The sequence below is a fragment of the Leptodactylus fuscus genome, chromosome 5 (genome assembly GCF_031893055.1).
Source record: "Leptodactylus fuscus isolate aLepFus1 chromosome 5, aLepFus1.hap2, whole genome shotgun sequence".
NCBI classification, from domain to species: Eukaryota; Metazoa; Chordata; class Amphibia; order Anura; family Leptodactylidae; genus Leptodactylus; species Leptodactylus fuscus.
The window spans coordinates 31,892,921-31,917,072 of NC_134269.1; the positions used below are offsets into that span (position 1 = coordinate 31,892,921).

General features: G+C 42.1%; 1 protein-coding gene across 3 annotated transcripts in view; it reads right to left on the reverse strand.

Annotated features, from left to right (window-relative positions):
- Positions 1 to 168: 168 nt before the first annotated feature.
- CAMSAP3 (calmodulin regulated spectrin associated protein family member 3) overlaps positions 169 to 24,152 on the reverse strand; it is a 62,766-nt gene continuing 38,782 nt past the window's right edge. The window contains exons 3-19 of one of the 3 annotated variants that reach the window (XM_075272823.1): positions 18,963 to 19,091; positions 17,860 to 17,943; positions 17,028 to 17,060; positions 12,465 to 12,512; positions 9,740 to 9,878; positions 9,175 to 9,314; positions 8,854 to 8,929; positions 8,668 to 8,719; positions 7,225 to 7,262; positions 7,065 to 7,137; positions 5,133 to 6,978; positions 4,866 to 4,999; positions 3,631 to 3,863; positions 3,438 to 3,540; positions 3,120 to 3,238; positions 2,767 to 2,885; positions 169 to 2,192 (exon numbers count right to left, since the gene is read on the reverse strand). In XM_075272823.1, the coding sequence (XP_075128924.1) occupies positions 1,890 to 2,192; positions 2,767 to 2,885; positions 3,120 to 3,238; positions 3,438 to 3,540; positions 3,631 to 3,863; positions 4,866 to 4,999; positions 5,133 to 6,978; positions 7,065 to 7,137; positions 7,225 to 7,262; positions 8,668 to 8,719; positions 8,854 to 8,929; positions 9,175 to 9,314; positions 9,740 to 9,878; positions 12,465 to 12,512; positions 17,028 to 17,060; positions 17,860 to 17,943; positions 18,963 to 19,091 (3,669 nt within the window). In that variant the 3' untranslated portion in view covers positions 169 to 1,889. The remainder of the gene's footprint in view (positions 2,193 to 2,766; positions 2,886 to 3,119; positions 3,239 to 3,437; positions 3,541 to 3,630; positions 3,864 to 4,865; positions 5,000 to 5,132; positions 6,979 to 7,064; positions 7,138 to 7,224; positions 7,263 to 8,667; positions 8,720 to 8,853; positions 8,930 to 9,174; positions 9,315 to 9,739; positions 9,879 to 12,464; positions 12,513 to 17,027; positions 17,061 to 17,859; positions 17,944 to 18,962; positions 19,092 to 24,152) is intronic. The other 2 variants (XM_075272824.1, XM_075272825.1) reach the window with 2 other exon arrangements.

Sequence of the window (24,152 nt, forward strand, 5' to 3'; positions counted from 1 at the left end):
ACAGCGCCGCCTACAATTCATCCATGTAGTAGTAGGTTTATAAATAGTGTTTGATGCATTGCTTGAGTTCTGTGGGGGTGTAACTTTAATCCTCAGGGGCAGGGCTTAGCACCCCAACAGTAAGAATATGATCGATATTCCCACTCCCCCTAGGGGCCAAAAATGACATTTCTTTAGACCATTCAATACACCAACCCTACAGCTACTGTATACATCTAAGCAATAATGTACAGGGAGCTTTCCAGATCGTATATGTCCAAGCAGCAGAATACAAAACCTGGCTCTGTAAGGGGATACAAGAGCCCACCCGCTGTATTACAAAGTGTGCTTGTGCAGAGTACAGTCACCCTCCCTGCAATTTTATACTGACATTACTTGTGCTGATAAGACTACAAAAATGGGTCAAATTGTAAAGCAAGTTTTTTTTTGGCTGGAAAAAGAACTACAAGTATCAGCATTCCCTAAGAATGAAAAGATATCTACTACTGCGTGAGTAGCCATAGCTTATGTATATGGAATAAGGGCTTCTTTAGATTACTTATTTGTTTTATTAACCAATTCAGTGGAGGTGGCTCAGTATGTACATGCACCAAGCTTGCGAAACTAATCCAGATCCAAACAAACACCTCTCCCTATGCTTTTTAGGCCTAGGGAGCTTGTGTCAAGCATCTGCCCCATTTCCCAAGAGGATACAAACCAGTAAGTTATTGGAAAGAAGTGGATTTAAAGGGGGCAGAACATGTGCAGCCCATAACTCATTCCCACCACAATTCATACATATAAACAGCTTCAAAACCAGGTTTCGGCCCGGCTATTCCGAATATACAAATTATCTACATAGAGACCAAAGAAAAGGATTCATTCTCCACCTAGTGGCTAGAACGTAAACAACACCAACATTTCTTTGCCTTTTTATGTCAGGGTCACCTAGGCTACTAGGATCCAGCCCCTGTAACTTAGGATTTATTAAAATAAAGAAAAATAGATTACAGCTGCTTACATAAAAGCAAAAAGACAAAAAAAAAAGAAAAACACCCTTCCTACATGAAGCGCTCCAAAAGCTGGAGGAAGTATCTTCAAGTGTGATGTAAGCAAGCACAAATACAAGACAAGGGCAATTCATTGAGCACTGGACATGCGGTACAACACTGAACCATAAGCTACCAGAGGAGCCATGTATGTGATGAAGGCGAGGCAGTGGATACCCAACATGGAGTCGGCCGTGGTTGCGTTTCATGGTGAACGGGCAGTGAAATAATGTGCTAAATAAGTGAAGGGCAGTAAATTATCGTGACAAGACCCAGTGGATGAAGTAGCCATGCAGGCATGAGGCAAAGCCTACATCTAAGCTACCTTCAGGAGGAAGTCAAGTGGATCGATCACCTCAGAAGGTAGCAAGCCAACAGAAGACCATAATGACCAAGAATGCAAAAAATCATTGTCCATCCTCAAGAGCAGAGACGTCTGCCATTCTGTACTGTATAAAGTGTAGAAGGCACCTATGCAAAACTGGTGTTGACTACAGTAGTGATAGATATGTGGCACCAAGTTCATGGAAGGCACCAGCTTGGCACATCATAGAGAACTCATATCCTGCACGAGGAGATGGAAGCTACAGGGCCTACATTCATAAACATCATAAAACACCAGTCCTTTGCCACGGTCATCAGTTTAGATTGTAGCCGATACAACCAAAGTCTTCAGCATCCCGAGAACACTTAAGGAATAGCCACCTACCTGGCCTATATTGTGGACTCTAGCTCCCTCACCAGTGTTCCCAGAGACAGTAATAACAACAAACCCGATGGGGTCAAATAATAAAGCGGTAGAAGTAAAAGAAAAAGAGGCTTTTCCAACTAACTAAATTGGTACAGTTCTGAGGTGGATATTCATTTAGGGGTACTGGCTTTTTTGGGAGTAGTGGGCCTTTTGCTTTGCCAGAGGTGACCTTGGATGGTGAAGGCATCAACACTCATGGACATGGTCTTGCTGGGTATCTGAGTGAATCTTTTGCGGTCTGAACTGTACTTGTAGATCTCTTCGACCATGGCCAAACTAATGGATCGCGGTCCGTAGCCTGCCAGACGAGTTAGTTCATCAGTCTCGGACGAGAAGGTATAAACCGCTCGAAACTGGCAACTGCTGTCACGGAAGAGGATGAGAAAATGGTTGGCTTGACTCTTCTCTATGTCCTAGGAAAGAGAAATAGGATTATGGTACGGTTCGTGTCACGCATTGGCAGAAGTCAAGAGGCCAAATCACTTATCCACCTGCCATTCTGGATACCACCTAGGGGGAACATCTATAGAAATGTTATTACATTTGGTTCTTCTAGGACTCAGTTCCTGCATAAATAATGTTGCCCAACCATAACTAATCTCATATTATGTATCCGAGGCAACTTCAGATGTTGTTCAGTATTACAACTCGATATGACCTAAATACCTCAAAACAATTGGCACTCACTTTTTAATTATACTGCAAATTGGTACCTCCTCCAGTGATGTTACCATGACAGGGAATTAGGTCAATGGAAATCTAGGCTACTGAAAACCCACATAATGGATGGACAGCTATCCGAAATGGAGTATGTCGCTGGAAAATTATTTGGGGTCTTCACCCTATGCTTGTCGTCCAACGACATGGATGTCAAGCCATCTTGGAAGTTGTAATTTCCCAAGGGCAAACATTATACACCTAGATCACATATCTTAAGCCTATAAGCAGATGACCGGGGATGGACTGGGCCATTCTGTACCGACTCACCTCCAACACTTTGTTCTTCTGCGGTTCATTGACTTTGCCTGCAAGGCAGCAGTGAGACAATGCATTGTGGATGATAAATTTGTTTGATTTTGCGCTTGGTTCTTTGTATAGACGGGGCCCTGAAATTGCAAAGAAAAATTTTTTAGGAAACATATATTGGTGTGACCACTTGTCTCCTACAGCTGGGGTGGTCACTTTAACAGAAGACCATGCATGGAAGGAAATAAGAAATTTGGCTTCTGTCATTTGCTGGGTAGACCTTGACCTACAGCGCGAGCTGGTTAAAACAATGATCAGCGCTGGATATGACGGAGAAGTTTTCCGAGTCATGAGCAATACAAGAAGTAGATTACCTGTATACTCTGGGATGGAGGCTGGAGAAGATGCTGTAGAACCAGTATCCCAGTCCTTGTCTCCATTCTGTGTGAAGACAGCTCGGTTGGGAGACACTAGTCCAGATGGGGAGACAGCTCTGAAAGGAACAGAAGGACAGGGAAAAATTTATTAACATCAAGAAAATTTCCTTACAAGTCTGTGGGTTCAAAAATTACTCATTACTGAAAATCTCAAAAAGTATCCCCATGGCGGAAATCATTTTATGACCAACGATATGTTGGCATGAGAGCCAAGGAGTTTCCATAAACCAACGTGTAGAGAGATGAAGTTCTTACCTAGGTGATCGAGGGGATTTTCTATACGTTCCACTGCCATTGTCATTCCCCACCGTAGAGAGGGACATGGTGGACTGAGAATAGACTTTACTCAACTTGGAACCTAAAAATCAAGTAAAAGGAGGTCAATTATAATCTCTCTAACAACCCCTGCTGTAGAATCTATCCCATCCTTCGTGGTTGTCAATCTTACCTAACAGTCCTCTCATGGGACTTCTAGAAATAACAGAGTCATCATGGAAGACTGTCTTAGGTCGAGGTTTTTTAACAGCCCTTACAGTCATAGGCTTTTGTCGAAGGACTTTATCCAGATCCTCCATGATCTTCAGTTGCTGTCGACGTTGGTACTCTTGTCTGGTGAAGTCCCCCCGGCGCTGCACTGCCTCCTCTTCTTTGCGTTGTTGCTCCTCCTGCTGCTGCTGTCGACTGTAAATACAAATCACAAAAAGTCAGCAAACCATATCAATGGATACAACAGTTCACATCCAGATCTGACCAAATAATTCTGAATATGTTGCTCCTTCTACGTTTTGATGACTGAATGGATAAAGGGGTGTTCCAGTTCATATTTTTACAGCATGGAGGTGCTTAAAATAGCAAATACTATATACTTACCTGTCCATTTGGCCGGAGTCCATCTTAAAGTCTCTGTTTGGGTCTTCCTGACCTTGGGTCCACACAGCAAGTGAGCCAATTGGTGGCTGAGCAGTGATGATCTGTTCAAACAGGGCAACCATGCTCAGCTACCGATTGGCTGACGCTCATGCACAAGAAGACGGTAAACAGAGACTGTGGACCCAGAGGAAGATTCTCCATTGGATCCCTGAACAAACGGACAGGTAAGTATACACCGTGTGCTATTTTAACCCTCACCAGATCTTAAAGAAATGGAATGCCCCTTTAATGATGAATACTGGTGGTAGTATATGACATGACTACAGAATGCTAATAATAATATCCCAGGTGGTCTAGATAGGGTTATCGAGTGTAGGAGTCAATACTAAGTCTTCTGGTGGTGTAGTGAGGTTTGCAGACCTCATGTTTTAAGGCAGTGAAGTAGTTAATACCAGCACCCCATGTGGTCTACGGTAATAAGTATAAGTATAATACCAGCACCCCTGGTGGTCTAAGGTAGAAAAAGGGTAATCGTCATCATCTGCCGTGATCTAAAGTTCCTTCTGAACAAGAAGCTAAACCTTCCTTCCCAGCCATGATCAGGGCATGGAATGAAGGTAACTGTTATGCTGAGTTTTGACAGCCATATACTAGTCTCAGTGATCGGCCATGAGCGCTTTATCTAATGGCTAAGGAAATTACTACCTACAGGTCTGTCAATAACAACCAACCCCCCCCCCCCCCCCATACCTTTCCCACAGACGCCTATGCCCTCTAATGCAATTCCACCCATCCAGGTAAAACAACCCTTACACGGCCTCCTCTTTCTTTTCCTTCTCCTCTTCTTGCCATTGCTTCCTTTTTCGTGCTTCCTCTACCCTCTTCTGTTGCTTCTCCAGCAGAGCCGCCCTCCTTTGTGCCATCTCATCCTCAGTCCGCTCCTCACCCTGAAGACAGGAAATGATTTCCATCAAATTCATTTACTTCATCTCCAGAAGAAACAATTAACCAGGAGACACAAAGCATAATAAATGTTGGGAATAAGATTAGCTATAGTATGAGTCCATGCTCGTTTCTTACCTTAAAGAAGAATCCAACACCTCTCTGCAATCCTCCTTCTTCCCCCGGCGTTCCTTCTAAGGAGTCCATTCCATCTACTTCAGCATCTTCTGTGGGTTGTAATTCAGATAATGGGATTTCAATCAAACTACTTCGCTTTGCATCCTTATCATCCCCGGCCAATGGCCCAAGTCCACTGCTCTGAGGAACCACCGAAGCCACGGGTCGCGAGTTACCATGAACTTCATTAGTTGGTTGGGTGTCATCATTTTCATTCTCTTCTTCTGCGAAATGTATTGAGGACCGTGTCTGGACTGGAACTTTGCTTGGAGAAAATTTACGCAAGTGAGGTATGGTGTCCACATTGTGTGGAGGGGTGAGCACTCTATTGAGAGGTGGAATCTTAAGTTCAACTGGACGAGTATTTTTGGGACTCTTAGGTGTAACCGGTTGTACCTGAAGCGATCTTCTGGTGTTGGGCTGGGGAGATTTTGGAGCCATACGTGAAGGTGACTGTGAAGGGGATGCTGGGGAAGAACGAGGAGTTTGGATTTCTCTTGTAAGTCTGGTAGGGGGTGATGACTTTGGACGATGGGCTGGAGGTGAAGACTTTGAAGCTGGTATAACCCAGGCTTTACTTTCTTTCTTCATCAACTTCTCTTGTTGATCTGATAGTCTTTTCATGTCTGACTGCAGAGAAGATAGTGCAGAATTCAGCTTTGCTACAGCCCGGTTGTACTCGCCAAGATTATCCTCTAGGCCTGCTTTCGTAACCTCCGGGGAAAAACTAACTTGTTTCTCACTACGACTTTTCAGAGATGCATCAGGAATCTTTTCATTATTTTTCTCTTCGTCATCTTCTTCATTTAGCTTCTTAAGTTTCTCATCCATACTTTCTTTAGGAAGCCCCTCATCTGGTGACAACTTTAAATCATCTAGTCCTTCATCTTCACCATCGTCTTCTCCATCCTTCCTTTTTAACTGCAGGAAGGCACTCTTTCCAATACGTTGTCGATGTTTTGCGAATATAGCTTCTATTCTTTTTTTCTGGGCCTCAATAGCCTTTCTTTTCTCTTCAAGCCTAGCCCCAAGCTGGTTCATCTCAGAATTCAAGGCTGGGCTCTTAACTGGGGACTCCTCAGCTTTTTGTGCCCATGTGGTTGTGTTAGGAGAGTTAATGGGTACCGAAGATGGTGAACCATCTGAGTTAACTTTGGCATCAAGTTTCTTCTTGCGTTCAGCAAAACTTGTCATCTTTGAACTTGACCCAGCTGAGGAATCTGCCTGAGAGCTGAGTGAGCTTCGACTAGATTCTTGAGTATGTCTAGTCTCCTCTGCATCAGAATCCAGGCTGTTATCCCGCAGAACAGAGTCATCGTCTCTCGAGAGTCTTCTAGAAGTGTCATGAGTCCTATAGACACCCAAGTTTGGGACAGGTTCCTCTTCCACTTTAGATGGCTTAGATTCCTCTGGTGAGTGAAGATAGAAACCATCTGGTGCTCCCTCTGGGAGAAGTCGGGTTTCAGAGCTGTGGATAATCTGCAGAGCTTCTTCAATGGTTGGGAGATCAGTCTGTGTTCCTTGTCCACCACTTGGTTTCTCCTGAACCTGCAGGTCATTGGTTCCCTTCCCAGTTAATGGGACTTTTTTGAAGGTACGGGGTTGCATTGGGAATTCTGCTCCATCCTCAGGAGGGGTATATGTAGCACGTGTAACACAGTTTGGAGAGGATGGAGCATATACTGGAGGAGTCAGACTGTCCGAGCTAACAGAGCGCAGAATGTTTACAGGGTTTCCCATTACAATGTCAACATCACTATCAAGCCCAAATGGTATACTAAAGGAGACTGCTTGCGATAACGGATGACTACGGAAAAGAAAAGAAAGAAAAAGTGAATACAAGGCATCCTTAATTATCGCATTCTCCAACTTGTACACAATATACCAACACACCTTAATGGGTTTTTCGTCCAGGTCTTTCCGAATCCATCCATGTGGGACATCGATGACGAGTGAGGTAATGATCCTACAAGACAAGGACAACTGTGACCTACAATGGCCTTGCTTAAAAGTACTTACAGTCTAAAAATCTTTGCAGGAAAGACTGATTTACCTGTGGTCCCAGGTCGGAAGTTAAATACAGGAGAACCCCTGAAAATAAAGGACGTTGAGTAAATCAGTATGGTAGAAATAGAATCAAGCTTAGGACCGGGACAAGATATTGGATCACTGGCAGTGATGGGGTTAAAGGGAACAGTTCTGACTCACTTTGCTTGTGTCCAGTTATATACTCACCACCTTAAACTTCTGATGTCATAAATCATTTGCCTACCAGTATATTGGTAGATGCAAAGAATACAGGGATCGTACTATATGGACAGCCAGGGATAGGCATCACTATCACTCACATGGACAGTCATACATATACATACACACCATACCTGGGAAGCACAGAATTTTTACTATATTTTCTATCATTTACATAGGTCATCTTCCCAAGTACTGTCAGCCTAGTGCAAATACAAACCCTAGATCCAATCCTGTAAGCTATAATGGTTACTCCCAATGGACAAACCTCAGACCTCATATCCAACCAGACCCTCTAATCTAATAGAGTCCAGTCCAGGCCCCATCAATACAGATCCTAGACTGGTGACACTTATACACAGTGGCTCAAAGTTCTTGTGGTTTCAGGATCTGCACACATATAGTTACAAGACCTTACCTGTGCAGGACCTTCTTACAGTAATAAGATCAGCATACGTAAGGTCACACGACCCTACCTGTGCAGGACCTTCTTACAATAATAAGATCAGCATACGTAAGGTCACACGACCCTACCTGTGCAGGACCTTCTTACAATAATAAGATCAGCATACGTAAGGTCACACAACCCTACCTGTGAAGGACCTTCTTACAGTAATAAGATCAGTATACATAAGGTCACACGACCCTACCTGTGCAGGACCTTCTTACAGTAATAAGATCAGCATATGTAAGGTCCTGCACAGGTAGGGTCGTGTGACCTTACAGTAATAAGATCAGTATATGTAAGGTCACACAACCCTACCTGTGCAGGACCTTACGTATGCTGATCTTATTACTGTAAGAAGGTCCTGCACAGGTAGGGTTGTGTGACCTTACATATGCTGATCTTATTACTGTAAGAAGGTCCTGCACAGGTAGGGTCGTGTGACCTTACGTATGCTGATCTTATTATTGTAAGAAAGTCACACGACCCTACCTGTGCAGGACCTTCTTACAATAATAAGATCAGCATACGTAAGGTCACACAACCCTACCTGGGCAGGACCTTCTTACAATAATAAGATCAGCGTAAGTATGGTAACGCGACCTTACCTGTGCAGGACCTTTCACCGTAACAACAAAAAAAGTTAACAAAATAGCAATATACATAAATTCTGTGTCATTATTTCCAATGGAATTTTGCCCAATACCCCTTGCCCCGACCCTGCAAAAAGTTAAAAAGCTAAATTATTCTGGCGCGGGATCAACAAACAGAATTGGAAGAACTTTGCCGACTGTTTATACCTACCCCCCACTGTGTGCACTTGAGGGTGTTGTACTCTCATTTCCGGGCTGAAGATCTGAAATTGAATATCACAAACTGGTTAAAAAAAAACACAAAAGGGAAATTTGCAGCAAAAGAAAACCAAACTCTGTTTAACTTATTATCCGCTTTAGGAGAAGTCTGCCGGACAAAGGGACAAGACAGTCTTACCTTTAGGTTGCACAAATTCAGGTTTGGAAACTTCAAAACAGTAATACAGGTCAGCTAAGAGCGAAATGAGATTCACCTGATGAGAGGAGCAGAAGAAAGAAGCCACCATGAAACAATGTGACCACATAACAGAGGTCTGGCCATACATATTAGATGAATGTTGGCCGAACCAGGATTGGCCACCCATCTAATGTGTATTTGCCCCAACTTGACTGTACTTGTGCTTGAATACAAGTAAACGGGGCAATAAGATGTGGGTATATCAGGTAGAATAGCCTTTGGTAGACATGGTGGAAGAAGTCCAAAACAGTATTGTCTTACCCGCAGGGCAGTAGGCACATACAGCAGGTCCTCCAAGGAAAGTGGGCAAGATGGTGGCAGATGGTTGGCATAGAAGTCTCTCAGGAGTTGCAGGTTGTAGAGACTGTCAGCCACTGACATGGTATCCTTCAGACAGACATCTGGAAAAAAACAAAAAACAAAGCACTGAAAAGTCATATTCTATATATCCTCCAAGGAGCACCCATTCGGTCTCTTCTTTCTCCTTAGATCTCAATGGAGTCGGCTTTATGCAGCAGGAACCTCTCCCCTATGTTTCATCTGCAATAAGAGATCAGTCAACTGAATGGAGGATAGCAGGAGGTGATGGTGTCCAGCTTTCTGACATATGTATCTACAAGAATACTTGCTTTGGGATCTAGAAGGCATTTTGATATTTGGTATCCCAGGACAAAATTGTGCACCCTTCATTTTAAGGATTATTGGGGACCAGGCAGTAATCTAGTGATATTCCAACACCTTTGGTTGGAAACCACTAAAGTCCTTCTGGGTCATCATATGGAATTTGCAAACCTAAAAAAAATTTGACCATTTCAGGACTACTCACCCTGCAGTCTGAGCTCGGCTGGGCAGTAGTAATGGACCAGGGCAGCCAGGGCACTCCCATTCGACAAGTCTCTCAGGGATGATACAGATGTAAAACACGGGGTCTGTCTGGATAGAGCTTTGTCTTTGCGATACCGGATCTGGTGGAGAAATCAGGAGGGAGGAAAAAGAAGGATTAGTAAAGTATACTGAACAAACATGGCTGACTGCTACATGGTGCATAGGGTCTACACGTGTAAAATATACTAAATGCAAAGTAGCAGCTACTGGCAGTCAGCTAGCCCTCTCCGGTGTTACACAGAGGCCGATTATATACTAGGCTTTACCAGCAACCTATAGCATGGAGTGCAGGGTGTGGATGCGAGAGCCTGTTTTATTACAAGCCCCATAACAATTACCTAAACCCTATGTGTGTGCAACAAAGACATCATCCTATAGATTACAGGCCGGCGTGTGAACAAGACATGCAGCCACTACAAGGGTGTGTGCACAAAACCAATACACATTCAGCAAGCTGCATAAAAAATATACATACAATAAAAGAAATATATAGAACAGCGTACAAAACTGGCAAAATTTCATATCGTATAGGGGATTAATGGGACATTCACAAAAATAACAAAAACATTTCACCAAATCTGGTTTTCTTCCTTTTATACAAGTCAAAGTCACAAAATGACCGCCTGGAGGAAATGCTGAGATATTGAGCTGGATCGTATCAAAAGAACGTCACCAAAAAAGTTGACGTCCTATCTTTTCCTCTTTAACAGGTACAAAATATGTATCTTCATCAATATAGTTGGACGTGACGGGTCCATCCAGCCCACCAGAGTAGCTGAGGATCCTCAAGTGGGCCCAGGCTTGGACAAAATAGCAGGTCGTAAATGTCCAGCAGAAGACAACCCCATTTGGAGATGACTTTGGGAACAATCACTCGCCACCATTTCTTAACGGATGATTCTCAAATAACCCTTCAGAACCAGCAAAGACCCTTAATATTTTCATTTCCATTGTGCTATTGAGAATCTTGGCCTGACCTTAGCGAAGGTGGTCTTCAAATCATCTAATTTAGTCAAATATGGGTGAAAAGTTAGTCAAAAATCACAGTAGGACTAGCTTTAAGAAAGTGAAAATCCCAATGCTGGCCATATAGTTTGTCAACAAGTGTCAAACTGGCCCATCAGAGTACCAGAGGATCTTACAGTGGTTCCAGGCTCTAACACAATAATGGTCAAGGAGAAGATACCCAAATTAGAAGGGTACTATAGTCTATTTCCTTGGGGTTGTTGGAGGGTGGAACTCAGAATATTTTTATCAGGTGGACCCAAGGAACCTCAATCCAACACTGTTGTCAGGTACTGGCTACAGTGGTAGTATTTCCAAAACCAAATGCGTCCCATGATCGGAAGCTCTTCAACATTTCCCAACATTTAGGAAACTCTTTGTATCATGAGAATAGGGCTGCACGTTGCCGGAGAAGAGAATTAGGGCAGATGTCTCACCAACCATCAACGCTCAGGAGACATTTGCCCATTGTAGTCAGCCTAAAAACAGAATACAACTCTACACAGACAAAACCAATCTCAGATCGGTGTTTTGGTGTTATCCATGGGGGATAATGAGTCGCATTACTATGGATATTGCCTCCAACAGCAACACAGCTGGTACACCATAGGCAGCTCGTATACTGTAATAGCACGTAAACGGGGATAATACCATGTGTGCAGTGGCCATACCAGGTCACCAGATGGCCCGATCCTGGGATCACTCGAGAATGTGCCAGAAGAGGAGGAGATGACATATTGAGACAAGGCAAGTCAATTATCCAATGTGTGTCGGATGTCTATATTAACCAGACAGGAATTGCAGAGACGATCTCGAGATACTGTCTCCATCTTCTGCAGCCTTGCTTTACAACCCAAGACAGTATTGAGACAAGAATTTTTGTTATTCCAAGGCCTTTTACGAATTGAAAATTTATTTTCCATTGCTTTAATCATCCTTCCAGATTAGCTTGTCTCCAGTCTATAGATACCTCCAGGAAAGTCAATCCTATGTAATAAGACCAACCTTCCTAACCAAACTAAAGAAGCGTCCTGGTCCTAATGCACAATCTATCTATAACAAAGTTGGACTGAGGTTCCTTGGGCCCATCAGGGGTCAACCCTTCAATAACCCCTAGAAATAGGCCAGTATCTAAATGTGGGGGTCTTCTGCTTGACCATTATTATCTGGAGGATCTTCTGGTACTCCGCTGGACCAGTCCAACACTGCGCCCACCAACCATTTATATTACTGGTGTCTCCCCATGCAGCAGAGGTGCCTTTAGGCCCCCTTGGGTTCAAGGACCTTGGCCGGACTGCTACATCTTCACGTCCCATACACCCTTCCAAAAAAAAAGTGCCCTACAGATGAAACCAATATACATTTACCTCCATGTACAAGACACCGATTAAAGGGATATGCCTTCTATTTTCAGTCGCAAAACCAATAGTGGTCACTAGGTGTCCTCTTACCACTATCGATATTCTCGAAAATTGGTTAAAAACTAAGCAAAATTTTTTTATTTCATTTGATTGTTTTTATTTGCAGCATAAGAGGAAGAAAAACAGATTTGATCAAAAATAAAGCAAAAAAAAATTATACCAAAAAAAAAAAAATGTATTTTATATCAACGAAAATGGAACTTTGAATTGTTGGAAATGAGGGCGTGCACAATACGTTACCACAGGAGGCTTATTCCCAGACTCCTTTAAACAAAAAGCGATGGCATGCTAAACGCAACGGAAAAGAGCAACGGAGAAAGTCAGGGCAGCTTCATATCAGAGGGAATGACAGAGACAGACAGAGAGGCTGAGCAGCAGGGCCTACAGCAGGACTGTCCTGGTATTAGGCAGCAACAACACTTGTCTGGGAGTAGCAAGGTGTAGTTTTATGGGGAGGGAGGAGGCAAAATGGCCGCCGGTCAGATTACAGATAAGACAAACATTGGACACTTAGGGCTAGTTCACACGGGGACATGGACGCTGATTTTGACAGCTGATTTTGCGGCCAAATCAGCCTCCATAAAATGTAGCCCTATGTGAATTGTTAGCTTTTTTTTTTCTGCTAGCTTTTTTTATTGCTAGCTTTTTTTGCTAGCAGAAAAAGAAGCAACATGACCTTTCTTCAGGCGTTTAACGCCTGAAAAAATGAATAGGAGTCTATGGGGCACTGAAAAAACCGCTAGCGGTTTTTGGTCGCTTATTTTTGCAGCTGTTTTGGCAAAAACAGCGACTGAAACCGCTAGCGGTTTTTTAATCATGTACTTTATTGTAATGCAAAAAAAAAAAAAGCTTCAAAAAAAACAATGACTGAAAAAGCGTCAAAAACAGTGTCAAAAACAGAGTCCAATGCAAAAAACAGTGTCCAAAAAAAGCGACGCTGAAAAATCAGTGACAAAATCAGCTAGGCTTTTTTCACGTGTGAACTAAGCCTTAGCGCTTTATACACAGTCTGCCATCTAAATAAATGCGTAACCAAAGAATAGAAAGCCCAATTGTACCCAATAGAGGAATAGTCTGGTTTGATGGCAGTAAAGCCCTTCCTGAATGACACACTATTAGGGTCCACAGAGCTGGGGTATGCGGTTCTGTTTGTTGGGGTCTTCCCCATAGATGTCAGTGTCTGCCTGTGACATTAAGGAAATAAATCATAGTTGCCAATTCTCCCAAAAAGAGGGGAGACCTCCCGGACTCCTGAAAGAATGGGAAAATCTCCTGGGCCTAGTGGAACGGTCTTGTGTACGAATGGTTCCCAGTCATGTTACAAGTGACACACACACTTTATATAGGTCAGTCAGGGCCATGGCCAGCACATTTGATTGCCCACTTCACAAAGAGTGGCCCAATGTGAGCGTGGCCTACTCAGAAAAAAATTCACACCCACTGGTCTCCCTGTAACTAACACCTGAAAGTTGGCAAATATGAAATGAAGTGGTCACCAGAGAGGAGCAAATTTCTGGGATGCTCAAAATGGCAGCCACCAATTTACAGACCAAAATGCAGAAGAAGAAGGATACACATGAGCTAAGGCAAAAGCCAGGTGGGCATCCTCATAATAACTTGCAGGAAGCCCTCCATCTAGCACAAACAACCAAGAGGGACTGGGTGCGAGTCTCTGATAACTTGGTGGATGAGACATTAACACCAAGTCATTGTTGGTAAAGAGTTTGGATGCAGTCCTATATCTCCTTGGACTGTATCCAACCTCTCAGGCCTCCTAAGTGTGTTAGGCCCCGTTCACATCTGCGTTGGTAATCCATTCGGGGGACCCCCCTGCACGGACTACCAAACGCATTGGCACGCGGTGTACTGTGAAAGCACACGGACCCCAAAGACCATAATGGGGTCCGTGTGCTTTCTGTACATACGGACAGAACAGTAGTTCACAATCTACTTTCCTGTCTTCATGACTCGTGTGGAGACCGTGCGTAAAGCACACAGACCCCATTATAGTCTATAGTCTTTCATTGCTCACCTCTTGCCAATACGTTTGGTAGTCCTTTCGGGGGGGGGGGGGGGTCGGGGCCATGCCGACTCCCAGAACGGATTACCAACACAGATGTGAACAAGGCCTAATACATAACTTTTCTGGGCAGTCGGGGCATGTTATATTCATGAATTAATTCCAACGAAAATAAATCTGATGACAGATCTGACTGAACCAGGGATTTTCACTCTGACTAAAAAAATTTAACTACAGTAAAAATATCCATCTTTAATCCAAAAAACATTTTTGATGGCATAAATATTTCCCCGTGTTAAAGCAGCTTTACAATGGGAGGACGACCAACATACAACTCCTCATATCTCAGCTTCCGGGACCCTTGTAAATATTAAAAGAAGTTGTGAGGTAGGTGCAGGGACTTTTCATTTGCCAATGGTTGACTGCTGCACTCGCCCAATTGTCACACAGCAAAAACATGTTGTTCAGCACAAAATTAAGACACGGTCCACCATGGCCATAGAGAGAGAAACCTTTGAACATATTTTTCAACAAATGGACCAGAACATAAAAAATATAACAAAAAAAAAATAAAATACACGACTGACCCACAGAAATGTTCTTTGCGGTAGATTAAAAAAAGTGAAATATCTTACAATAATACACTAGGACGTGGTTAATGTCATGAGACATAGTTGGAAATGTTGCTGAAACAAGAAATATGGCACCAGAAAAGCCCATAAGTAGTACAAGCTCGAAGCATAAAGGATCCATGAAGTGTATTCGTGCTAGACCTCAAATCTGGATTGGACAGAGGCTTCCATGTCCTCATGGTACTGTCCTGCAGTCTCAAGGCTCACGGGGTTGTAAAGTTAACAGGCCAAATCATTGACAACAACCAACACAGACTCCATCACAAATGGCTGACCATTATGGTCAAAGGCATGAGAAGATCTCCAGTTGGCATTTTTGTGTGGACACAGCAAGTTGGCAATGAATAGGTAAAGTGTGACTCCAGTACCATCTATATCTGGAACAACCATCACTAGGCCTAGGTCAAGACAGACTATAGATGCACTAACGTAACCAATCCAAGTGGAACCCATTGACTTCCCTGGACAAACATGTATAGAAATACGTTGTTGTGCCAGGTTACAGAAGGGCTCCACACTGGCCAATAAAGGGGTTTAGTAGTCCGGAACAGCCCCCAAATAAGGAATACAAAGGCACAACTTGTAAAATCTAACAGGGTCCACCATATTTGTTATTTGTACCATTGGTCTTCTCATACCATATAGAGATGGCCAAAATCTCTGCATCCTGCCACTATAGATTTGCCGGTGAGAATGTCTTTGGACACATCTATCAAATCTTTTAGACATCTATGTTTTCTGATTGGCACAGATATGACCAAAAATGTCCGTCTTTGATCTAGTGCAAACTTAGACTAGACAGTCTGAGACTATGCCAGTTTTATCACAGTGACTGATACAGGATGATAAATCTGGCGCAGCTTCAGACTGCAGAGTGTAAGGCCAGTCCTATGGTCATACACTTTAGATTTTGGCTGGCTGTCCCGTGGATTCCCAATTGATACTGGACTCCTCGTACAATTCCTCCATCAACATTATCATCTAAACTAACCGATCAAGGGGCAGTTTAGTTATTAAAAAATTAGTGGTCGACCTACAGCGGACCAAAAATATCCAGCATGACCGATCTGTTTTCGGCCAATAGTCAGCCACAATTTTACATGGTACAAATCAACCATTTCAGATGATGAAAAACTAATGTGTATTATATTTTTTTTCTACTTTTTTTTTTGTATTGGGAATTGGTTTAGCAGGACATGGGTGCGTGTTAAGATGAATGATAGTGCACCAAAATTCTGGGGTACAATTCTGGTGCCAACTCATAGGTGGTATAAACACAAGCCGGCCTACGTATGCGAAAATTAAGGCATATTTTTAGCTTAGTACACCTCCCCCCCAAAATAATCAGAATAAAAGACAAGTGTTATTCACATATCATGAATTTTTTTTTTATATATTCTTATTCCATCATGAAATTAACAAATAGACAGGACATCGCTGCTCTAAAGCCTTAAAACTGCACCAGCACTCTCACAAGAATAAGGAAATGGGTTTACAAAAAAAATAAAAAAAACATGCAGCAGAAAGGGTTAATCCTGTCCAAATATATGGGTCTCTTGCAGCCTCCCCTCTCAGCCCGTCACAGTAAATCGAAAATAGGTTATTAAAAGACGCTCTGGAGCCCAATAGAGCAAGAATATATAGCGGAGTACAGTCTCGGGCCTAAGAGGGGAGGTGGGCACAAAGGATTCTGGGATAGCAGCTCTATTGTGGTTGGAACAAAAACAAAAAAAAGACGTAAATGGAAAAATGATAAGACGTAGACGTACATAAGCAGATGGATGAAATGAGAAATGATAGGGACATAAAGATGAATAATAAGGTGTAAATATTACTACTTAGAATAGACCAAAAAAAAAACCTTAAAGAATATTTTTTACAAAATTTTTTGAATGAAGAATAAATTAACATGAGTTTGAAATATAAAAATAGAAAAAAAAACAACAACATTTAAATAAATCAATTATCCCACAAGCCTTTGCCAATAAGGCAGATCAAGCAGCATCGCACATGCACTTTTTTTTTTTTAGGTTAGGAAAACTGAACAAAAAACAGGCGTTGACTAGTAGGGGCAGGGGTATGGTACGCCAAAACAAGACGCGTAACTGGCACATAGGAGTAAAGGATCAGGAAACAAGAAAAGCCACTTACAGGGACCAGCTTCCAGTACCAGCGGGAGGGGCACTGGAGAGAAAGAGAAAAATATGGAGGGATGGAATAACAGAAACATATAGGATAGAAGAAATAGGGGGCATTGTAGAGAAGAAAAATAACGGGACATTTAAGGTATACCCGTTGAGTACACACTTCGGAGACATCCACTTTGTCTCAACCCTCAAAACTCGATATTTTTCATTCCCATGAAGACTACATCCACCAACAAAATGGCTACTGTCGTAGTGTGTAGGCAAGGGGTACAGAATAAAAAGAAGGGAAGCCTAAGGCACAGAAGTTGGGGGAGTGAAATATTCTTAATACAGAAAGCTACACAAAAACTTAGAGGAAGAGGAAGAAATTGGGTCCGAGGAGAGAAAAAGGAGACTGAAGAAGGAGACTGAAGAAGGAGACTGATAGAAAGGAGGAACAAGGAAGGAAACCATCTTAGAAAATGATAGGAGGAGGACCAGGAAGGGGGAAATAGTGTGAGGAAACAGTCAGAGAGAAAGAATTGATCAAGTTTAGGACATCAAAAAAAAGTTAGATAAGAGGTGAAGAGAGTAGGATGACAGACCAGGAGACGGGAAGAATCAGTCTAAGCATATCCTATAATACATACTGTCCTCTGTTTTCAGAGATCTATATAGAACCAGAGAAATTACAGAAATTAGCTTTGTCTCAAATTTTAAGAAGTGTAAGGGCACATAGACTAGAGGGATCATAACCTGGTGTTACAATAGGAGGATCAACTCTACAGGTGGAACAGATTAAGCAGAAACTCTAGATCCAAACTATGAAGCTGGTCGGTTCGCTTTACACTACTTACCCCAGCCTGGTTTTGACCCTCTGGGGCTGCGAGTTGCTTCCGACCTTGTTCCCTTTCAGCCTCCTCCAGCAACTGTTGGTTTATCTGGAAACACACATAAAAAGCGTGAGCACCACCAATAATGAAGACGGTCTTCCTCTAAAGATCTAGATCAGATCACTCCTAGAACAAAGTCATGCTTGGTCAAGTAATGGAATGCATCCCTATATACATCAACCTATATTTTTTCTTGTATTTAAAAGATTGAATAGGTGATATCGCCACCCAAGGTGGCATTAAAAAAATTGTAACAGTCTATCACAAACCCTCTTCCAAATCTTTATCCATCCCTTTAAGTTAGAAGGCTCCATTAAAATTTCTTAGGAAGAGCCTGTCTTTCTCCTGGCTTCTACCTAGGCTGCCACCCATGTGTCCATCATGTCAGAAGGAGTCGCCAGAAATTCAGACCATGAGAAAGGGTGTCCTAGTCAGAAGATCCAGGCAAAGATATCTATGTACACTCAAAAGTGAGAAAATCAAGTGAATGAAAATGTACCAATGGGAATCCAACCCATAGTGAGTTCAGGCACCCCAATATCACTTCTGTACCTCAGACTATACAAACTCAAGCCTTCAATCCAGAAGCACCAAGTCACATACAGGTAACCGTTGGCCCAACCAAAATTTACCTGTTATCTACACCTCCCTGTGAATTACTGTACCTAATCTTTGCCAGTGGCCCAAGCCAATCCAATGAGAAAAACCTGTACCACTGTTGATTCTAGCCAAAAGCCCTAAAAGTAACCTAAAAAGAAGCAATGCACCTAAAAAAATATTTCTAACCACCAGCTAAGATTTCCTGAGCCCTGTAGTTATACCACTGTCTTTTAGGGTCAACTAAAAACAAAAAAGGTACCTAAAAGAACGTTCTGTTGTGCCAAACTTCAGGGCCAACAAGCTTTGCCAAAATCTGCCACCACCATTTATCTTTACAGTAGAAGAATGTAGGGGCAGCCACAAAAAAAAGGTGGTGGGTACCCCCTCCCAACATATACCCACAAGACAAAAATATTTATTGTTCTCTCAGGTCACAAAAAAATAACGGAGCAGTAAGCCATATTTACCTTATCAACCCAAGAAAGAAGCTTAACCTCCAAGCCTCCCAGTCCAGGCTCCTCAGTGGAAGGAAGAGACTCTGCGCAGTGATTGGAATATACAATCATCATGGAGTCAATGACAGAGAGATGGGCAGCCTGGAAGTAGAGAAAGGAAACGTCATTGCAAGAAACTTCAAGCTCCAAGTAAAGATCAAGACCATCATTCCAAGGTCCAACTAATATCCCAACTAATATCCACTACCAACTTGAGCTGGCCTTGCCAATGGCATCAAGTACAACTCCACACTCTAAAGAACTATATCACAGTCTGTGGTTCCTTGGTCACCATTAAGTAATCGGTTTTGGTTCTACAGGCACCCATACAGTTACTTGGGTATCAACAGGTTTGGAGACCTCTTTGTAGTCCTAAGAATTATGGCTTCGTATGCTTTCAAAAAATCCTCTCCACCCATGTTTTGTACAGAAAGATCTCCTCCATATTCACTAAAAGAAGTCCCAATTATTTTTTTTTGGACACATCCTTGTTTTGGCCCAAGTGTCTCCATTTTTTGCTCTCCAAATGGTCCATCAGTTTTAAGCCTTTGGAGAACATCTACAGTTTTTTCATTGGGCCTTACAGGGCCGATACAAGGCGAGCCCTGATAAATTGTATTGGGATGAACCTATTCTTGCAAGTAAAACCTGTTCTACCTACAGAAGAACATTAACATCTTGGTGATCTCTATTGATTACTTTTTATAGCTTATGACAATGGACGACCTCATTACGATGAGCAACCTCATAATTTCAATCTAGGGATTCTGGAACTACTAGTCACGACCGGAGGAACATGTGAATATTACAGCATATTCCTCATTAACCAGGGAATAGTATTACTATATTACATCTCTATTTGGTTACACGTGCTACATTCACACAAGTCTGTTTGTAAGCGGTCCAGCAAATTGCAGTGGAGAGCGTAATACCATATAATCATGTCAGGATTTGTGGGTAGGCCTAATAGGGCCAGGCCTGCACAGACAGAACACTGGTGGCAGCGATCTAACCATGGTTTCATCATTAGATCATCTTGTTTGTAAGCATGCCAGTATAAAATCATTATTACTATGTTTATCTTAACATACAGATGGTGTAATTGTTATAGGGAACATTCACCCTAGGGTGCACCTTCATGGATATTAGGGACATACAGAGGAATAGCTGCTCTATTAGGATAGGAATACACACATTACAACAGATCCTCCTCCTATAAATACAATATATATACTATTCCCTATTAGTCAGATCATTCCAGCACAAAACATGTTTATTCACCACACCAAAGCTACTCATACACACGTGGCCTAAGATTTCACTGGGAACATAGGATCAGGCACGCAGAAATCAAACATGTCCAATCATTCTTTTCTATGATGTCTGGCTTTCATACACATTACATAGTTGGCAGGTTTGGTCAACTTATATCTTAAAGAGGACCTGTCATAATGTCCTAAAAGCCCAATCTCATATATTATCTAATCAGAACCGTCACCCTGAGCATTTTGAGGACTTGTTTATCCAAATCCATTCAGCTATTCCAAAGATATAAGCCCTTTTAGCGTTGAGGTAAATTAAGATATTCTTGACAAGTGGGTGGTAACACTGTATTTCTATGTGGATGGGGTCTTTACGTGCTGTATGTCGTGCAGTGTCATCGCCCACTTAGGCAGTATAACCGAATTGGCATTAACATTTACAGGGCTTATATCTTTGGAATAACTGAACGAATATGGATAAACAAAATACCAAAATGTGAAGCGTGTCAGATGAGGACTTTTCAGGCCTGGTGCCAGGCTCTCCTTAAAATGATCTTTACCTCAAAAGAAAGCATTTCCCACATCTCCATATGAAGGATAGAAGTTTGCCATGTACAGAGGAGGTTTAGCTTTCTTGGTCCAGACCAGTGGCTCAGCCAGCTTTGGAGTGTGCAACGTATGTGGACACACAGAGTAATTCAGCTGGCTATGCTAAAGGAGATGCCAAAGAAGGACTGGCACCCAAGTTGCATGACCACCATAGATTTTAATTGGCATGAAGGAGGAGCTGAAATGTTTCCTTGTGACAGTGGGTGAAAAATCTCAGGTTTCACTAGAAGTCTTGGTGTGTTGTTCCTTTTATTGGATATATTAGCTATTATTATTTGAGGTCTGGGGTCTGACCTGTGGAAACGTTGCACCCAGATGTTTTTGCTCTGTTGTGTTTCTACAGATTGCATGGCAGGTTTATTTAGACAGTGTATGGCATTGTTATTAGATTACATTATGTATGTGTAATGTGCTAGGACAGCAGGTGACAGGATGGAGCTGTTTGTTCATGGGGTGGTGTAATTGGGCACTGCTGGGTGGTATTATTTGAGAACTGTAGGGTGGTATTATTTGAGCACTGTAGGGTGGTATTATTTGAGCATTGTAGGGTGGTATTATTTGAGCACTGTAGGGTGGTATTATTTGAGCACTGTAGGGTGGTATTATTTGAGCATTGTAGGGTGGTATTATTTGAGCACTGTAGGGTGGTATTATTTGAGCACTGTAGGGTGGTATTTAAGCATTGTAGGGTGGTATTTGAGCACTGTAGGGTGGTATTATTTGAGCATTGTAGGGTGGTATTATTTGAGCACTGTAAGGTGGTATTTAAGCATTGTAGGGTGGTATTATTTGAGCATTGAAGGGTGGTATTATTTGTGCATTGTAGGGTGGTATTATTTGAGCACTGTAGAGTGGTACTATTTTAGCAGTGTGAGATATTATTATTTGAGCATTGTAGGGTAGTATTATTTGAGCATTGTATAGTGGTGTGTACAGTGCATAGTACTGATATTTAGACAATGTACAAAACATTGTTTTTACAGTATATTGTAGTGTCAGCATGGTATAACTGTTATTTATGTTCTATGCCCAATATGTGGTATTAATGTTTGGAAACATTATTGTATGATGCTGAGATTTATGAAGACTGGCATTATCAACCCCAGTCTTCATAACCCCTCAGCCGGCGGAGGATGAACCTCAGATATTACAACCAGCACGCCTCCTCATAAATGAAGCAATTCCTCTGCCAGGCCGTACGCACGGATGGAAACCTACACCGCTCACAGAACATTTTTTGCACAAATATATTAAAAAATATAATACATTGAAAAAATTGCAACTTTTTATGCCTTAAAATCCAGAAAACTACACAGAAGGTATCCCACGGGACACTACCCAAAAAAAAGGCTGAAACTGAGTGGTGTGGAATCATGTCTGCCTCCTGGTCAAAGGAGTCGGAGGCCATCACTTTTCTGAAGCTCGATCTGGTCAAATAAATTAAAATCATGCGGTGTAACCCACCACCATTGACCCGTCTGGCTGACCATCTAATGCATATGGGGGTCTTCTGACTCTACCCTGATGGCAGATCTTGTAGAAGAAAAGGATTGGGAGGGGGGGGGTTTAGATGTCCCAATGCCATATCATTTTGTTCTTAGGAAAGAGATGCCTGGCAGGCCGAGTGTGCACATGTAAGGGAGGGTCAGGATGGATTCCTATCTTCTGAGTGAGTGTTTGGTCAACTTTCTATGGCAGCTTTATTCTTACATGCACCAACACTGTAGAGAAAGTAGGAGGGGTGTAAACAATGGATGCCTCATGGGAATCTTACTGTACACTTGAATGTGTATTGTTTCTTGCAGCTTCACGCTTTAGATTATAATGGGGAGCGTGTAGACACCTATAGATCACTCGTATGAACCATGCTGACATCCGGATGAGACAGACGCATTGTACAATTTAGAATAATGGCGTACAGCACAACAGACAGGGTGGAGATGTCATGGCTGACTAGGAAAGCAAATAAGGCACTCAAATACCATGAAGGAGCAAGAATAAAAACAACTTTATCAAAAGTAAGATACAAAAGTTGTGTGCCAGCTTCTCCAAGGACAAAGCGGGCAGTACTAGCAGTTTCTGATGTCGGAGATGCCATCTGGGCACAATGGGCCCTTTGTTCACTGGACACATATACAATTACTTTCGCTCTCAATAGCTTTATTTTTCACGTGGAACGAGAATTAAAGTCCGGGACTATGGGGCACCTGAGGCCTCCACTTCACCTCTTCTTAAAGGGGGAATCTACTCAAAAAGATCTTTTAACCAGGCACAGACTTTACCAATATAAGCTTCTCATCTATACGTCACCTTGGGCCTACATGGAGATATATAGAGCCCTGGAACTCCATCAGCACCACTCATGGGATTACACATCACACTGCCTATAAACCGTAACTAAACTTTCAGACAACTTTTGATTTTCAGTCAGTATTTGTGTCATTAATAAATTTTGTAATATACTTTATTAATAAATTTTGGCTCCTTTGTGTGAAATCCTGCATTTTTTTCACTCTTTCCCTTGTTTCTCTGTTAAGAGCTGTTCCTTCTTCTCATTGTGTATAGAGTAGGGGGCTGACCCTATTCCATATACAATGAGAAGCAGGGGACAGCTCTCAATAGAGAAGCAAGGAAAGACTGAAAAAATACAGGATTTCACACAAAGGAGCCAAAATTTGTTACTATTGTAGATTAAACTTTATTAATGACACAAATACTGACAGAAAATCAAAAGTTGTTCGAAAGTTTAGTTATGCTTTAACCCTTTGTGATCACAACCCAATATGACACGTGGACATGACTTAACATAACTGGATAAATTGGCCACGGCCATCATTATTAAAGTAGCTTTATGATAATTAAATTCATTAACCATTAAATACCTAGAACTGAACATTAACCAATTGACCTAAATAATAATCTAGTCATAAACTCAGATTAAATTACCATATATCTGTCTCGCCGCCGGCCAAAGACTCACCCTTCCTTATTAAAGAAGCGATGATGAAAAAAAAAAAATATGTCACCTGCTAGATTCTAACTTGACCCTAGGAACAATAACCTTAAAAGGTGACAGGGGACACCTAAACAACACACTGCAGAAGCTGAAATCTGCCTCAAAAAAGGCGAGAAAAATATTTGAGTTTTAGATAAAAAATAAAAAATAACATATAATATAAAATTATCTGAGGTGATTAGAATCCTTTGAGGATCCCTCCATAGGTTTCCACCATAAAAGTCAGGCTAGGTTTAGATCTGTGCTGGAGACTCCACCATAAATCAGAGGAGAGAA